The sequence below is a fragment of the Garra rufa genome, chromosome 25 (genome assembly GCF_049309525.1).
Source record: "Garra rufa chromosome 25, GarRuf1.0, whole genome shotgun sequence".
NCBI classification, from domain to species: Eukaryota; Metazoa; Chordata; class Actinopteri; order Cypriniformes; family Cyprinidae; genus Garra; species Garra rufa.
Window position 1 is genome coordinate 28146671 of NC_133385.1, and position 16548 is coordinate 28163218.

At 39.7% G+C, this 16548-nt stretch overlaps 1 protein-coding gene and 1 long non-coding RNA gene across 2 annotated transcripts; one reads left to right on the top strand and one right to left on the bottom strand.

Annotated features, from left to right (window-relative positions):
* The first annotated feature begins 1772 nt into the window (after window positions 1-1772).
* Window positions 1773-3824, top strand: LOC141302015 (uncharacterized). The gene is made up of 2 exons (XR_012342279.1): window positions 1773-2674; window positions 2789-3824. It is a non-coding gene; the product is annotated as an uncharacterized lncRNA (long non-coding RNA).
* A 2916-nt stretch (window positions 3825-6740) lies between these two features.
* Window positions 6741-8748, bottom strand: LOC141302022 (ecto-ADP-ribosyltransferase 4-like). The gene is made up of 2 exons (XM_073832215.1): window positions 8701-8748; window positions 6741-8633 (listed from the first exon to the last, which is right to left on the bottom strand). Exons 1-2 carry the CDS (start codon window positions 8746-8748, stop codon window positions 7848-7850), a joined length of 834 nt encoding a protein of 277 aa, XP_073688316.1. The 3' UTR covers window positions 6741-7847.
* Between the last annotated feature and the right edge of the window lie 7800 nt (window positions 8749-16548).

Below are 16548 nucleotides of genomic sequence, written 5' to 3' on the forward strand. Positions count from 1 at the left end.
AAAGCCACTGTTGTTTCATCAGTGAAAATTACATCGTGAAATGACTCCTTCTCAGCAATCCATTTTTGGGCTTGTTGGAGACGTAACTCTTTATTTTTGTCTCTGATCATGGGACAATGTTGAGTTTTCCCATACTTCCACCCAAGCTTTTGCCTTATCCTCCGAATGGATCGCTCGCTTATTTCCACTCCGCTGTCACGCCATAGCTGTTTTTTCACGGAACATGACACCAGTTCATCATTCTGATGAGTGATATTCTCTATGGATAGGACAATGTCTCTAAAATCAAGGGCAAAACAGAAAATAGTTAAACATTTGACAGTTTATGCATAACCACCACTTAGCATTAACCGGTATTTAGGCCAGTGTTTGTGTTCGCGTCATGCAGTGGGTAACTTACTCCGTTATTTTGCGAGGATTACGTTTGTGTGATGATCTTTCTTTGTAGTGTCTCCGGATAGTGCTCAATGTAGCGTGTACACCAATGGATTTCAGATGTCGGGATATTTCTTGAGTAGAACTTCCAGCAGACCTCATCACCCTGATGTCTTGGGAATGCAGCTTGCTGATTTTGGTCATTTTGAGATGACTTTACAGATGGATGGACTGTATATATTCGTACAGTGTGTCAGGGGTGTGGACACTAATGTTTTGTGATAAGAGGGTGTATCATAGGTGGAGCGTGTGAGGAAAGCTTTCCCCTTTTCCCTGGCATGCATTTGAATGCTGAATCCGCAATTAAACCGAATGCTACACAGTTGGACCCCCCCAAAAACAGTCTCAATAAAATGTTGATTACAAGGCAAAACAGGCAGCATTCACCCCCCATCCCCATTCGGCTATTCATAAACATTTCGCTCTTTATACTGCCGCTGATCGCCTCATTAACTGCTACTTTTAAAATAACTGAAAAAAACAAATAGTTCCCACTTCCCTTTGTGTCGAAATTGACACGGCTCATGGCTAGTGTTTGCATATTTCTTTCTATTGTGCAACCAGATTAGTGTTATATACTGTGCTGATAGTTCTGATCATTTTTATTTTTTTTTTATCGGACAATGCAACCTGAACTTTAAATTCAAAGTAGCCTAAAATAGCTGGATCTGCCAGTCTCAACTCCCGTTTACTCCACCGCCATCTAACAGCATTTTCACACCAGTGATACTAAATATTCTTGCAAACTGTCTAAACTTCAATATACAGTACATGAAGACACTAGAGGTTTTGCGATGTACACTGCATGAAAAAAGTGGTTTTCGTCATTTAACGACACTGTGAATTGTCGCAGAAGTTTCAGGTTAATGGCTGTTCACAGGAATGCGCAGTTAGCACAGATAATTGTAGGGAACTGCCAAAAATTGATGTGGAAGGCTTAGCACCTGACACCCCCCATGATTCATGTCACCTTGGCCTCGGTGTAGCTTTTATATGTAAATGATTACTGGAGCTATACAAATGCAAACCAGGGGAAGGGGGGTGGCTTGAGACTCACTGATCTAGAGCTGGCTAACTGTAGCCTTCTTTGACTCAACTACACATAACACCGCGACATGCAATAAAATTATATTTTTCATGTGAAACAGTTTTTTAAACAGATATCATTTAATATTTTTAAAGTGTATATTAACATTTGTGTGTACACATTTTGTTCTATATTTTGTTCTTGAACTATATTTTCTCTATTTTCTATCTATCTATCTATCTATCTATCTATCTATCTATCTATCTATCTATCTATCTATCTATCTATCTATCTATCTATCTATCTATATACGCGCACGCACGCACACAGATGAAAATATATAGAAAATATAGTTGTTGGTATATCGATATTTTCAAGACAAATATAACAACAACTACATTTTCTTTTCATTAATGAAAGCCAAGTCAGGCCAAGCAAATTACAGAACAAAATATATTTTTATTGTATACAATTTACAAATAGTAAAGCAAATGATCACTTAACAAATATTAGAACATTTTAGACCTCAACCACTGTACATAGTGGCATGACTATAGTCACTTTTTCTGTTGTTGTACTTAATTGCACCGTGGATGTATTTGACACACATCGTCCAGCAATGCGCTCAACAGGGAGAAATGATGCACTGTATTGTTATCGCCATTGCAAGCAGCGAATAAAATCTAAACAGTGACGTAAAAATGAAAGCAGCAAGCAAATTACAAGAAAGCAGAACGTCTTCATCTATATGTTTTGGATTCCGCGCTTTGATTCAGGACCTAGTCTGTGATTGGACAAATCGTCGACGTCACGTTCATGAACTCGTCCGTGATTGGACAAATCGACCACGTCACGTTCATGCCGCCCATGCCGTTTTACGGTCTTTTAAATCGGCTGCAAGTGAGCAACTGATAAAATAGACCTATTAACAAATTGTCACTGTGTGCATTTGTATTAACTGTGCGAGAAAGAAATGGAGGCCACAGCATTTTATTCAAAAAGGAGCGCTCCCACTTGTAGTAGCAAGCGAAAGGTATGTAGTCTATAATGTATTTTGGCCTAACGCTGCCTTAAATTTTTTGGTACATTCAGATGTTTGTTGTGTGCTAACCATCATACATATTGTCTCAATAGCATTCTGGCAAGGAGAACAAGCAGAGTCCACAGACCAAAAATAAAACAGGGACTACCCGGCTTGTAAAAAAGAAATCGGTGGGTATTTGATAAGTTATTTTTATGTAAGCAGCCCCATGTGCAGCAGCCTCATATACCTATCTGCGGTGTGAACATCATATTCAAAACTAATTTTAATGCTACCATCTACAGGCTGTTCTAATTGAACGTAGATGTCCTGCTGCAGTCACTGTTTCCAAGGAACAGATGTCTGAATTCACAAGAAGGCTTCTGAATTTAGAGGCACGGATTGGTTTGTTGGAGGCGCGTTTCAGTGAGAAAACTCATCCTTCGACAGCGGATCAATCCACATCCACAGACATTTCTGCCAATGTTCCTTCAACGTCGGCGGATACTCCAATGGACTGCCAACAGCCTTTTGAGATGTGGTCATCTCCTCAGTCTGCTCGCGAAGACCATTCGCTGTCAGCGCACCTGGTTGATGCTGATTTCGGTGTTCCTGCTGCAGCCTCTACACCACTGACTGTCCGGACGCTCAACCTACAAACCAGCCCAGATCATTCGTTAGCGGGCTCAACATCAGAAGGATTAACCAACAACCCAGTGGTGACGAATCCGATGCTCCATAATGAAAATTCGCCGAATCAAGATTATTCACGGGTTTCTCCTTCCATCATGACATCATTCCATTTGAGATTGCCTGAAACACCAACAAACACCTCCCATTCTCATCACCATCATCGTATTCGCCGGTCTCTCATGCAGGGAGTAATCCTTCCAGATGTACATTTAAATCATGTTTCAGTAGAGACCGAGAATAAACTGTATCTGGAATCAACAGGACCAGACGGGAAACCAAGGGCAGATCGTTTCGCTGTTCTTTTGTTTAAAAGGTTAATTCCCCTCAACCTTTATCAGAACTGGGCAGGTTCTGTTAACTTTGACGGCTCCAGGGGGAAAAATGCACTACCCAACAACCTTCGTCAAGCACTTTCAGATGCTGTTGGTCGGAGATTCAACCCCGCAGTTCGTGACTGGAAGCTGATAAGAGACAGACTTAACGAACTTCTCCGAAATAGAAGAACAACTTTTCCACTTTTTTAAAAAGTAAAAAGTAAAAAAATATATATGTTTAAAAACTTGCAGAACTCACTGGAGCACTTGTGATACTGAACAATTGTATCCATTGTCAGTCACATAATAAAAGCCTTATTGTTTTGAAAAATGATCCTTCTGTTTATTTGTTGACATTATTTTTAATATTAGGATTATAATACTAGGGTATAGTACTTACATTGACATTAGGCCAAATCTAAATGGTTCCCTTTCCTTTTATGTATTAAAAAAAAAAAAAAACTTCATTGGGCAGCGCGACATCATAATGTACAGCACAAAATGAAATAAAAGGAAATACTACTACTACTCACAATAATACATCAAATAATTTTTTTACACTCTAAACTATAGTTTATATTTCTCCTCTTGCACAAATCAATAAAATCAAGTGTATCTAAAATTGTATAAATGGTATGAAAAAGACGAGCTACCTCTCAAACATGTAAATCTTCATTTGCTGTGGCTTTAAAATATTGAATTTTATAATGTATTTTGTAATTTTGTACTTGCTATTTATTGTTATTTTTAAATTAATTATTTTGATTGCTCAGTGTTTGCGCGCCCTGTAATAAATTGTTTAGTCGGCGTATAACACAGCATGTGATGGAGTGCCTCGTCTTATTAGTTTTTGTTAATAAATGCTATATAAGTTAGTTTTATTTTATTTTTGTTATGCTGTTTAATTAAAAATAACAAATCCATCTTTTAAGAATTTGTTTTAATCTTAAAATTGATAGGTGTAGCCAATATGTAAGCAAAACCAAGATCATGAATTCAAAAGTAAAAGTGAAAAGCATCCTAGACATTACAATAGCGGAAATCCCGTTCACAAAATTAAAATAACTAGGCCTACTAACAAATATGCACAAAAGGGGGTTGAATGTTAAATACGTTTCCATAAAACAATACATTATGATAACAGACAAACTATTTATCAACAATGAGCTTTGATTAAGCCCATGTTGAAGAAACAAATAAATAAATAAAAATGAAACTAAAGCGCGACCAACTGAGAGCGTTATGCCGCGTTCCAGGCAACCCGTTACCCGTGTTTTTCCAAACTTCTACCAGTGAAAGTGCACTGGAACGGCAGTTAAAACCGTGAATTCCCACCCGTGAACTCGTACTAGATCGACGCACTCCCAGTTCCCAGTTCTGACATGACTTAGCCCAAGAAACAACAATAAAGGGGTGCGGTGTTTATGCAAGTGGCACACGGTGGAAAAATAGAGTAATATTTAGGACAATTTAACGTTGCAATCAAATTATTAATACTATAAAAATAATAAATTCTTGGCGTGACTTGCTTGGAACGCTACAAAGTTCTTTGAAGACGTGATTTACGAGCTCAAAAACCTGCCTGGAGCGCAGCATTTGTGTATCCTGTCACAAAATATGGCGAAAAATCCTACACAAGGGGAATAGTGTGATTAAGGTGTGTACATGTCTTCCATAATGCGACTAAAATAGGAATACTCCACCTGTCTTAATTCGATTTGTGTTTACTCAAAATATGACTTTAGTCGGATTAAATTAATTAAAATATATCATTTTACATGGTTACTTCTTAATCAGAGTATTTAATCGCGTTAAAATCGGAATATTGTTGTCCATGTAAACGTACTTACTGTCGAGTATAAAACTTTTTTCGCAGTACATCCATTATATTTCCATGTTACACTTTTAAGACGTATAGCCCTGCATTTTAATCCGTCAAAGATCAAATGCGGGCTAAAATTATGTTTTAACATTCAGTGGTGATTAAAAAAAAACTTGCAGCGCTGGTGGAAACACGGTCCTGTCAGCAGCATTGAGCGCACGTTCAGCACAGCTTGGAAGGGTTCCTTGTTTAAAGCTTGCCACAAAACACTGGAACAAGTAAATACCTTGACTGTCAAACAGTAAGGAGATATTTTAATTATTTATTTAGAAACTACTGTTTTCTGAGTCAGTGATGATGCAGTTAACAGTCCTCCTCAAATCCTCGTTTTTTTTCGTTAAGTAGTAATTTAAGTCTTTCTACATATTTATTTATCATGTCTGACAAAAAATAGTGGTTACATATTTTCCACTGAAAAAAATGTAACTGATCGAGCTTGATCCTTCATGTCCTAAAAATGTGTTTTGCACTCTCCGCACAAACGATTGGCACCTAATAGCACACATTTATATCTCTTAGTATTTAAATCTTTTGTTTTACATCTATGGATTTTATTTTAGCCAATTCGTGATTTGAGAAGGCAAATTGAAAAACAGAGTAGGTAAACTCACTGTCTGCCGCTTGGTCTTTAAGAAACAAAAAGCTTACGTTTAACGAACAAAAATGCTCCAAACTTTTTTTTTCTAAATTACCTTAATAAAAAAGAAACGAAATTATAAATACTTTGCCGTTACATACAGAATGAAATACAGACGTAAATACTGTCCAAATATCCCTCTTTGTGCAGGGTTTGGCTACAGAATGTTGTTCCTTGCGCCACCTGGTGGATATTGTATGAAGTGCAACCACGTTGTAAAAAAATCTAAAAAAGCCGCTGCGGCATGACGCGTGGCCTCGCGTGCCGAATTGCAGGCTGCCGCGTGAAAATAGACGCATTTTTAATGGCCAGATCTGTAGGACAATTGGACAATATTTCGCCAAGATACAACTATTTGAAAATCTGTAATCTGAGGGTGCAAAAAATCTAAATATTGAGAAAATCGAATGTTCAAATAAAGTTCTTAGCAATGCATATTACAAATCAGAAATTAAATTTTGATATATTTACGGTAGGAAATTTACTAAATATCTTTCCTTTATATCCTAATGATTTTTGGCATAAAATAAAAATAAATAATTTTGACCCTTACAATGTGTTTTTGGCTATTGCTACAAATATACCCGTGCTGCTTTAAGACTGGTTTTGTGGTCCAGGGTCATAAATGAGTTTTAGCTGGCCTACTAAAGTTGATAATGACATTTATTTACACAGTATTTTAGTTTGTCTTGTGTATTTTATTGAATCAAATTTTAAGCTATCACATATAATGTGCCTCTCACATGTTACGATGTACCCTGGGCATGCTGTGACATTTTACTTACCTTGATAAATAGAAAATATATACAATGTGTATTTGAAACAAGACCACATAATTGTACATAAAGTTGAAGTCAAAAGTTTACATACACCTCGCAGAATCTGCAAAATGTTCATTATTTTACCAAAATAAGAGGGATCTTACATAATGTATGTTATTTTTTATTTAGTACTGACCTGAATACGATATTTCACATAAAAGATGTTTACATATAGTCCGCAAGAGAAAATAATAGTTGAATTTATAAAAATGACCCCATTCAAAAGTTTACATACACTTGATTTTTTTGTTTAGTGATAGTTGTTCATGAGTCCCTTGTTTGTCCTGAACAGTTAAACTGCCTGCTGTTATTCAGAAAAATCCTTCAGGTCCCAACAATGACTGTATGATTTTGAGATCCATCTTTTCACACTGAGGACAACGGAGGGACTCATATGCAACTATTACAGAAGGTGCAAATGCTCACTGTTGCTCCAGTAAAAATGGTGATGCATTAAGAGCTTTTTGAATTTGAAGATCAGGGTAAATTTAACTTCTAAAGGGTAGTACTAAATGAAGAAAATATAATATTTAGCCAAAAATGTACACATCTTCATTCTATTCAAATGTTTTCACCCCTAGCTCGTAATGCATGTTTTTTCCTTCTGGAGCATCAGTGAGTGTTTGAACCTTCTGTAGTAGTTGCATATGAGTCCCTCAGTTGTCCTCAGTGTGAAAAGATGGATCTCAAAATCATGTAGTCATTGATGAAAGTGTATCAAGTGTATGTAAACTTTTGAACAGGGTTGTTTAATAAATTCAACTATTATTTTCTCTTGGAAACTATATGAAAACATCTTTTATGTGAAATATCTTATTCAGGTCAGTACTAAATAAAAAATATCATGCATTTTGTATGATCCCTCTAATTTTGGTAAAATAATGAACATTTTTTAGACTCTGCCAGGTGTATGTAAAATAACTTCTTTCCTCTTCCCAATACAGTATCAAACTGTCCCTGTATCTTACTGAGGTAAATTTGTAAGTTCAACAACAAGAAACATGCAGTATCTACAATTTAGCAGGTAAACACTTTGAAAAATAATGTTAAAATGAGTAAAACATTAAAACCCACAACATGGTTTCCACTATTAAACAACCTACAGTTCAGGTCACTGATTTTCCCAAAGCTTTCCAGCGTGAACACGTTGTCACACCAGAGATCATTCTCATCTGTTCTGTTTCTGACATCAGTGACTTTAAATGTCTCGTACGGAGGAATCAGCACCTCGTCCTCATCAGGAAACTTTGAATAGTTTGCCACCTCAGCTCCTTCACAAGTGTAGATTTCAAAACAAAACGCATTTCCGAATTCTTCTGCTACTGTACGATTAAGAGACGAGGATGTAAATGAGCCAAAACGAACAAATGTGTTCAGAACATCGCTATCAAACTCAGCATCTGTGCCACGATAAGTCAACTTACAACCATGTTGTGTTTTCTTCAGAATCTGTATCGCCTCAGTTAACAGAAAGTGAAGTGAATACCATGGGAATGTCATGTTTTGGTATTTTTCTTTCTCACTACGAACTGCTTTATTGAACTCACTATATACGTCCTTATCAGTGTACACGTAAATAGCGATTGAATGATTCTCTGTCAAGTCATCTTCTGGTGCCGAAGCATTGTTTTTAGCTTCTTGCCATGCCATTTGAAATTCAGCCGAGTTATTGAGTTCCTTCTCTAGGTATTCTGTCATCACCAGGTTTTCCATTTCCTTTGTACAGCCGTCATACTGGTCATCAACAGAGTTCTGGGCCATGTTGAATGGATAGATCGGTCCTTCAGCAGTAGCTCTGTGATTCTGTAGGAATCATAATAACATTATTAGTATTCATATCTGTAATATTCATACTAAAACACAAGCTTACCTGTTCTAGAGCAGCTGAAATGAGAAGAGCTTCAATGATCAGCAGCATCTTGATTTAGTCAAATATCTCAGAGATTTGATGCTGAAAAGCAAGAAAAACAACAAGGGTTTCATAAATACTAAATCTAAGACTCCAGTGGGAGTATGTGCATAGATCATCTTAATACAGTTTTATATACAGTCAAGCCCGAAATTATTCATACCCCTGGCAAATTCTGACTTACTTTCATTCAACCAGCAAGTTTTTTTTTTTTGATTAGAAATGACACATACGTCTCCCAGAAGATAATAAGACGATGTACAAGAGGCATCATAGTGGAACAAATTACTACTCATCTTTTATTTACATTTGAACAAAAAGGGGCATGTCCAAAATTATTCATACCCTTCTTAATAATCAACCAGCCACAGTGTGCTCTCAGTCTAATACATTGGACCCACGTAAGTCTGATCAATTACCCGCACTTCCTTAGACCATGGGCTTATGCCTCCACCCTGTGAAAAACCGATCATTGATGTGCAGGTTAATGAGTATGGAAATGCAGAATGGCCTGATCCCCCTCCATGGCCAGAGAGAGGGGAACCACAGCCTCAGGCTGTCAGTAGTGAGCCCATTATTGACATTCTGGACAAGATGATGAGTGAGCTTCAAGTTCTGAAACAAGCTGCTGTTAGTAAGAATAGACCTCTTGTTGCACATACTCAAAGCCCTCCTATTAGTAAAGATGGCCCATCGATAGTAAATACAAGCAGGATGCTTCCAGGCCATTCGAGTCAACAACAAGACTTCCAACCTCAGCCACCTCTTCGAGCCAGTTCAGCATATAACTCAGAGCAGTACACAAATTACCTTGAAGGTGAGCCTGCAGTGATCTCACAATCATACCTGCCAAGGAGGCCCCATCCAAGAACTGTAATCAATCCTCTGCCTCAGATCCTTCCACCTTCCGAGCCGTCATACCGAGGTCCGATGCCATCAATCCCCTACTTCAGTCGCAGAGACCCCAGTGAGTTTGCTAGGATGAAGATAGCTGTAGAGAATCTACTGCCCCCAGATGGGACATAGCTCTTTAAATACCAAATCCTTGAAGTTGGAAGAGGCAAGGCTGATAACAGATTCATATCTGAACTCCACCAGACCTTACAGCAATACCATGGCAGCTCTTAATCTGAAGTTTGGCCAGCCCCATCAGATGGCGTTAAATAAAATAGCCAGTGATATGGATTCACCTGATATTCGACAAGGTGATCAGGCTGCCTTTGAGAAGTTCGCCCTACAGGTCCAAGCACTCGTGGGCACCCTTGGTCCCCCAGGAGAGATAGAGCTACAGTGCGGATCACACGTAGCACGCTTGCTGAGCAAGTTACCGACCGAGATGAGAGCTGAGTTCAGACTCAGCAAGTTCCATTAACCAGGAACAACTTATACTCTCACTGATCTCTCTGAGTGGCTGCAATATGAGCCGTGGTGCCAGGAATATGATGGTTCATCAATGGCGAAGAACACCAAGGAGATACAAGGGCTTAGACAGGAGCCTTGGCAGAAGAGGTGGACCACTTCTGTACTACATGGATTCAGAGAGGCAATGGAAAGAGAATTTCCACCTGCACAAATGAATCCACCCGCCAAGACCAGAACTGCGCCTTACTGCCCATTCTGTAACAATTCAGAGCACTTCTTAAGCCAATGCACAGAAGTTGTAAAATTGACTACAGACCAGCTATCAGAATGGATCCGTACCAATCGAAGGTGCTGGCGATGTGCTAGAGCTCACCAAGCAGCCCAGTGTAATCTGCGGAAACCATGCAGCATTTGTCAGGGGAAACACCTACCAGTGCTGCACGAAGTAAATTCCAAGACACCTAAGACTGTGGTCAAGTCAACTAAAGAGGAGAGCTGTCTAGTGAATACTTCCTCTGAAGTGCTGTATGTGGACAAACCAGTAGATATCAGTCGTGTGCTTTTAAAGGTTATTAAAGTACTGCTCCACCATGGTAAGCGCACTCTGAGCACCTATGCCATCCTGGACGATGGCTCAGAGCAGACTATGCTCTTACCAGCAGCAACACACCACCTTGGCCTCCGAGGAGAGCCAAAAGACCTGGCTTTGCGGACTGTAAGTCAAGATATTCAAGTTCTTCATGGGTCATTCCGTATCTCCCCCGCCGATAAGCCTCAGTACAGCTTTCTCATCACTGGTGCCTTCACCGCAGAACATCTTGGTCTTGCACTTCACTCTTACCCCATGAACAAATTGCAAAGAAGTTACAAGCACCTTGTGGGCCTCCCAATACAGGCATTCGAGCAGGCACAGCCCTTGCTGCTAATTGGAGCGGATCACCATCACTTGATTACTCCTTTAAAGCCAGTAAGGTTAGGACCCCCAGGAGGACCAGCAGCCCTGAAGACAAGATTAGGGTGGACGTTACAGGGTCCCAGTAGATTTGTTGAGCAGTCCATTCGGCCACAGCAGTGTTTATTGACCTCAACCATTCCCCAAGTGACAGAGCAAGAACGTTGAGAAACTATGGCAAATGGACGTACTTCCTTTCAGGAATGAAAAAAAAGTCACCAGGTCATGACATGACCAAGAGGCCATTAACATGCTTGAATCAAAGACCACCCGAGTTGAAGTGGACAGAGTCTTACGTTATGCCACCCCGCTGCTTAGGCACAAAGATATGCCCCTTTTCCAAGCCACAAAGGAAATGGTAATTCCCAGTCTCCGGAACACTGAACGGTGCCTCACTAAAAATCCAGAAAGAGCCAAGGCATACAATGGTATATCCCTCACCACATGGTGACCCACAATAATAAGAACCACATTGTGTCGCTGTTTCGCTGTTTCCCTTGTTTCCTGTTTGCCTTGCTGCAGAGTGGTCTGTGTTTGTTGCTCCCTGTAACTTCATTTTTCTGTTGGAATCTTATTGTTAATTCTGCTGTTTTAAATTGATAGATATAGCTTAACTTCCACCAAATTTCTGATATCATCCATCAAACTAATCTGACTAATTTGATCGTTTGCCTTATTCTATAATCGCGAGTGCAGCGCGTTAGCCTTCCATTTAGCCAGTTAACTTGCCTCTCGCACTCCATTCATGCTTTTAACTCTTGTTTTACTATTGTAAGCATTGCATTAGCCGGTTAGCTTGCCATCCATGTTCCATTCACGTTTTTTTTCTCTCGTATTAAATATCGTTAGTAAGTTACTCCTTTAGCTGGTTCCATTCCGTTTTTTCTGCCCCTGATCTGTTCTTCAGGAATTCATCCAACAACAGTGGTAAGTTGGAATCATTCTACAATCACGGTGAGTAATGGCTTCTTCTTCTACTATTGTTGTCTGCATCGCTTGCCACATGTATAGCTTATCTATCTCTGTCAGCAGTGAGCCTTATACATGTAATAAATGCAGGAATATAGCCAGGCTGACAGAGAAGATTTCAGAAGTAGAATCACGCATCCAAACTTTACAAGTGCTAATGATAAATCCGCCATGACGTTTGTACTGGCTACTGTATACAGGCCACCAGGGCACCATACAGACTTTATTAAAGAATTTGCTGATTTTCTATCCAAGTTTGTGTTGGCCGCAGATAAAGTCTTAATAGTGGGTGATTTTAACATCTATGTTGATAATGAAAAAGATGCATTAGGAACAGCATTTATAGACATTCTGAACTCTATTGGGGTTAAACAACATGTGTCAGGACCTAATCATTGCCAAAATCATACTCTAGATTTAATACTGTCACATGGAATTGATGTTAATGACGTTAAAATTCTGCTGCAAAGCGATGATATCTCAGATCATTATCTAGTCTCTTGTATACTCCAGATAGCTAAAACTGTAAATTCAACTCCTTGCTACAAGTATGGTAGAACCATCACTTCCACTACAAAAGACTGCTTTGTAAGTAATCTTCCTGACTTATCTGAATTCTTCAGTATATCCAATAGCTCAGAAAAACTTGATGATGTAATAGAAACTATGGACTCTGTTTTTTCTAGCACTTTAGATACAGTTGCTCCAGTGTGCTTAAAAAAGATTAAGAAAAACAGTGTAACACCGTGGTATAACGATCACACTCGCGCCCTAAAGAGAAAAGCACGGAAAATGGAACGCTACTGGAGGAAAACAAAACTAGAGGTTTTTCGTACTGCTTGGTGTGAATGTAACTTATCTTATAGAAAAGCTTTAAAAACTGCCAGATCGGATTACTTTTGGTCTCTCTTAGAAGAAAACAAACATAACCGTAGGTATTTGTTCAATACCGTGGTTAAATTAACGAAAAATATAGCAGCAACAGGTGCAGACATTTCCCAACAGCACAGCAGTAATGAATTTATGATGAAACTTTACCTCCAAGATAGACACTATTAGAGATAAAATTGTAACCATACAGCCCCCAAAACCTTCAAACTGGCTGTTATTAAGCCACTCATTAAAAAACCACAACTTGACCCCACTGAATTAATTAATTACAGACCAATTTCGAATCTCCCTTTTCTGTCAAAGATACTAGAAAAGGTAGTATCCTCACAATTATGCTCCTTCTTAGAGAAAATTGGTATCTGTGAGGATTTCCAGTCAGGTTTTAGACCATATCATAGCACTGAGACTGCTCTTGTCAACCGATCGTGGTTGCATCTCTCTATTAGTGCTACTGGATCTTAGTGCTGCATTTGATACTATTGACCACACCATTCTTTTAAATAGACTTGAAAATTATGTAAGCATTAATAGTAGTGCACTGGCATGGTTCAAATCGTACTTATCTGACCATCATCAGTTTGTGGCAATAAATGAAGAGGTATCATTTAAATTGCAAGTGCAGTATGGAGTACCTCAAGGCTCAGTACTATGGCCATTACTTTTTACACTTTACATGTTACCCTTGGGAGATATCATCAGGAAACATGGTGTTAGCTTTCATTGTTACTCTGATGATACTCAGCTCTATATTTCTTCACGGCCCGGCGAAACATACCAATTTGAAAAACTAACAGTATGCATAGCTGATATTAAAAACTGGATGGCGAATAACTTCTTACTGTTAAATCCTGAAAAAACAGAGGTGTTAATTATTGGACCTAAAACCTCCACAAGCAATAACCTAGAACACAGTCTAATACTAGATGGCTGCTCTGTAAATTCGTCTCCATCAGTTAGGAACCTAGGTGTGCTATTCGATAGCAATCTCTACTTTGAAAGCCACATTTCTAGCATTTGCAAAACCGCATTTTTCCATCTTAAAAATATATCGAAATTACGACCTATGCTGTCAATGTCAAATGCCGAAACATTAATTCATGCGTTCATGACCTAAAGGATAGAGATTATTGTAATGCTTTATTGGGTGGTTGTTCTGCACGCTTAATAAATAAACTCCAGCTGGTCCAAAATGCAGCAGCAAGAGTTCTGACTAGAACCAGAAAGTATGACCATATTAGCCCGGTTCTGTCAACACTGCACTGGCTCCCTATAAAACATTGTATAGATTTTAAAATCTTGCTAATTACTTATAAAGCCCTCAATGGTTTTGCTCCTCAGTACTTGAGCGTGCCCCTGTCGCATTATAGTCCCTCACGTCCGCTGCTTTCTCAAAATTCTGTCAATTTGATAATACCTAGAATATCAAAATCAACTGCCGGTGGCAGATCATTTTCTTATCTAGCGCCTAAACTGTGGAACAATCTACCTACCACTGTTCGGGAGGCAGACACACTCTGTCAGTTTAAATCTAGATTAAAGACACATCTCTTTAACCTGGCTTACACATAAAAACATTAACACATTCCTATAATTCAAATCCGTTAAAGGATTGTTAGGCTGCATTAATTAGGTCAACCAGAACCGAAAACACTTCCCATAACACCTGATGTACTCGTTGCATCCTAAAAAGAATGGCATCTACGCTAATATTAGTCTGTTTCATTCTTATTCCGAGGTCACCGTAGCCACCAGACCAGCCTGTATCCGGATCAGATGGTACAGATGGATCAGTCCAGCGAAATAGCCGTCTACTGACCCTGTCTCCAGGGCTCGACAAGACAGATGAACTCATTAAGGTTGGTGGCAGATTGCGCCGATCTGAAGACTTAGACCCAGCTACTGTGCATCCTATTATCCTGGATCATCGCCATCCCACCACTAAGCTTCTGATCCAAGACTATGATTCTCGACTCGGTCCCACCCCGGCCCAGAGAGAGTGTTTGCGGAGATCCGTTGCAAGTTTTGGATCTTACGAGGTCGAGAGGCAATCCGACAATATCAGCATACCTGCACAGATTGTCGACGATGGATATCCAGCCCTCAAGTCCCCTAGATGGCAGACCTACCTATAGCACGCCTACGCCTTTATAAGCCAGCGTTTTACTCAACGGGGATGGACTGTTTCGGGCCCTTTGTAGCCAAGGTGGGCAGGCACACAGAGAAGAGGTGGGGAATCACATTTAAATGTCTTACAACCAGATGTGTACATTTAGAGATCCTCACCAATATGAACGCCGACTCCTTCTTAATGGCCTTAAGGAGGTTCATCGCCAGAAGAGGGACACCAGCTGATTTGTTCTCCGACCAGGGAACGAATTTCCGGGGAGGAGAAAGAGAGATACGAGAGGCTTTTGCTGAACTGTCCCCAGAACTCCAACTCCAGCTTGCCAAACATAAGATACAATTTCACTTCAACCCACCTGCCGCACCCCATTTCAGCGGAACGTGGGAAAGGGAAATTCGCTCTGTGAAAACTGCACTTTACAGTGTAGTGGGGAGTCAAGCTGTCACGGAGGAAGTGCTCTCTACTGTTCTCCTGGAAGTAGAAGGCATATTGAATGCTAAACCATTAGGATATGTGTCTTCCGACCCGAAGGACCTGGATCCGGTGACTCCCAATGTTCTATTGATGGGGCGGCTGGACGGATCCCTGCCCCAGTAGTGTACCCGAAATCTGAACTCCTGAGCAGGCGCCGTTGGAGACATTCCCAAATTCTAGCTGACCAGTTCTGGTCTAGTTTCATTAAGAACTATCTCCTGAGCCTACAGTCCCGCCCAGAAATGGTATTCCACCTCTACAGATATAGCCCCAGGATCCGTGGTACTGATGGTGGACCCTCAACTGCCAAGAGCGTACTGGCCTATCGGACGGGTCACCAAAGTAAAGATCACGTAAAGATCAAAGACAGAACCTACACTAGACCTGTAGCCAGGCTGATCGTTCTCTCAGAGGTTCAAGATGAAGATGAGAACTGTTCCCAGGTACTGAACTAAGCACCTATTCAGAAGCAAATGTGCTGCACACATTTGGGGGCGGCTGTAAGAAAGATCGCATAGAGAACTGAACTGTCACGTATACGCAATTTAGGTGCAGACTGACGTGCTTCAACACAACCTGAGCACATGCAATAAACAATGAGCAGCGCTCCTTTATGCGCAGAGACGCGCAAAAGAAAAACGAGTACAGTACGTGGGTCTATGCAGATGAGACTATTCACGCTGTTCAGGGATTCAAAGTAGTTATATTGTGTGCGTTGATGCAACATAAACCACACACACATACAGTCAGGTCCATATATATTTGGACACTGACACACTTTTCATATTTTCGGCTCTGTATGCCATTAGAATAGTTTTAAAAATTATACAATCAAGATGAAATTGAAGTGCAGAATTTAAGCTTTAATTCAAGGGGTTGAACAAAAATATAACATAAAATGCTAAGGAATTAAGGACCCCCCATTTTCAGGGTCTCATAAGTAATTGGACAAATAAATATAAGCATAAATAAAATGTTCATTTTTAATATTTTGTTAAGAATCCTTTGCAGGCAATGACTGTCTTAAGTCTGGAAC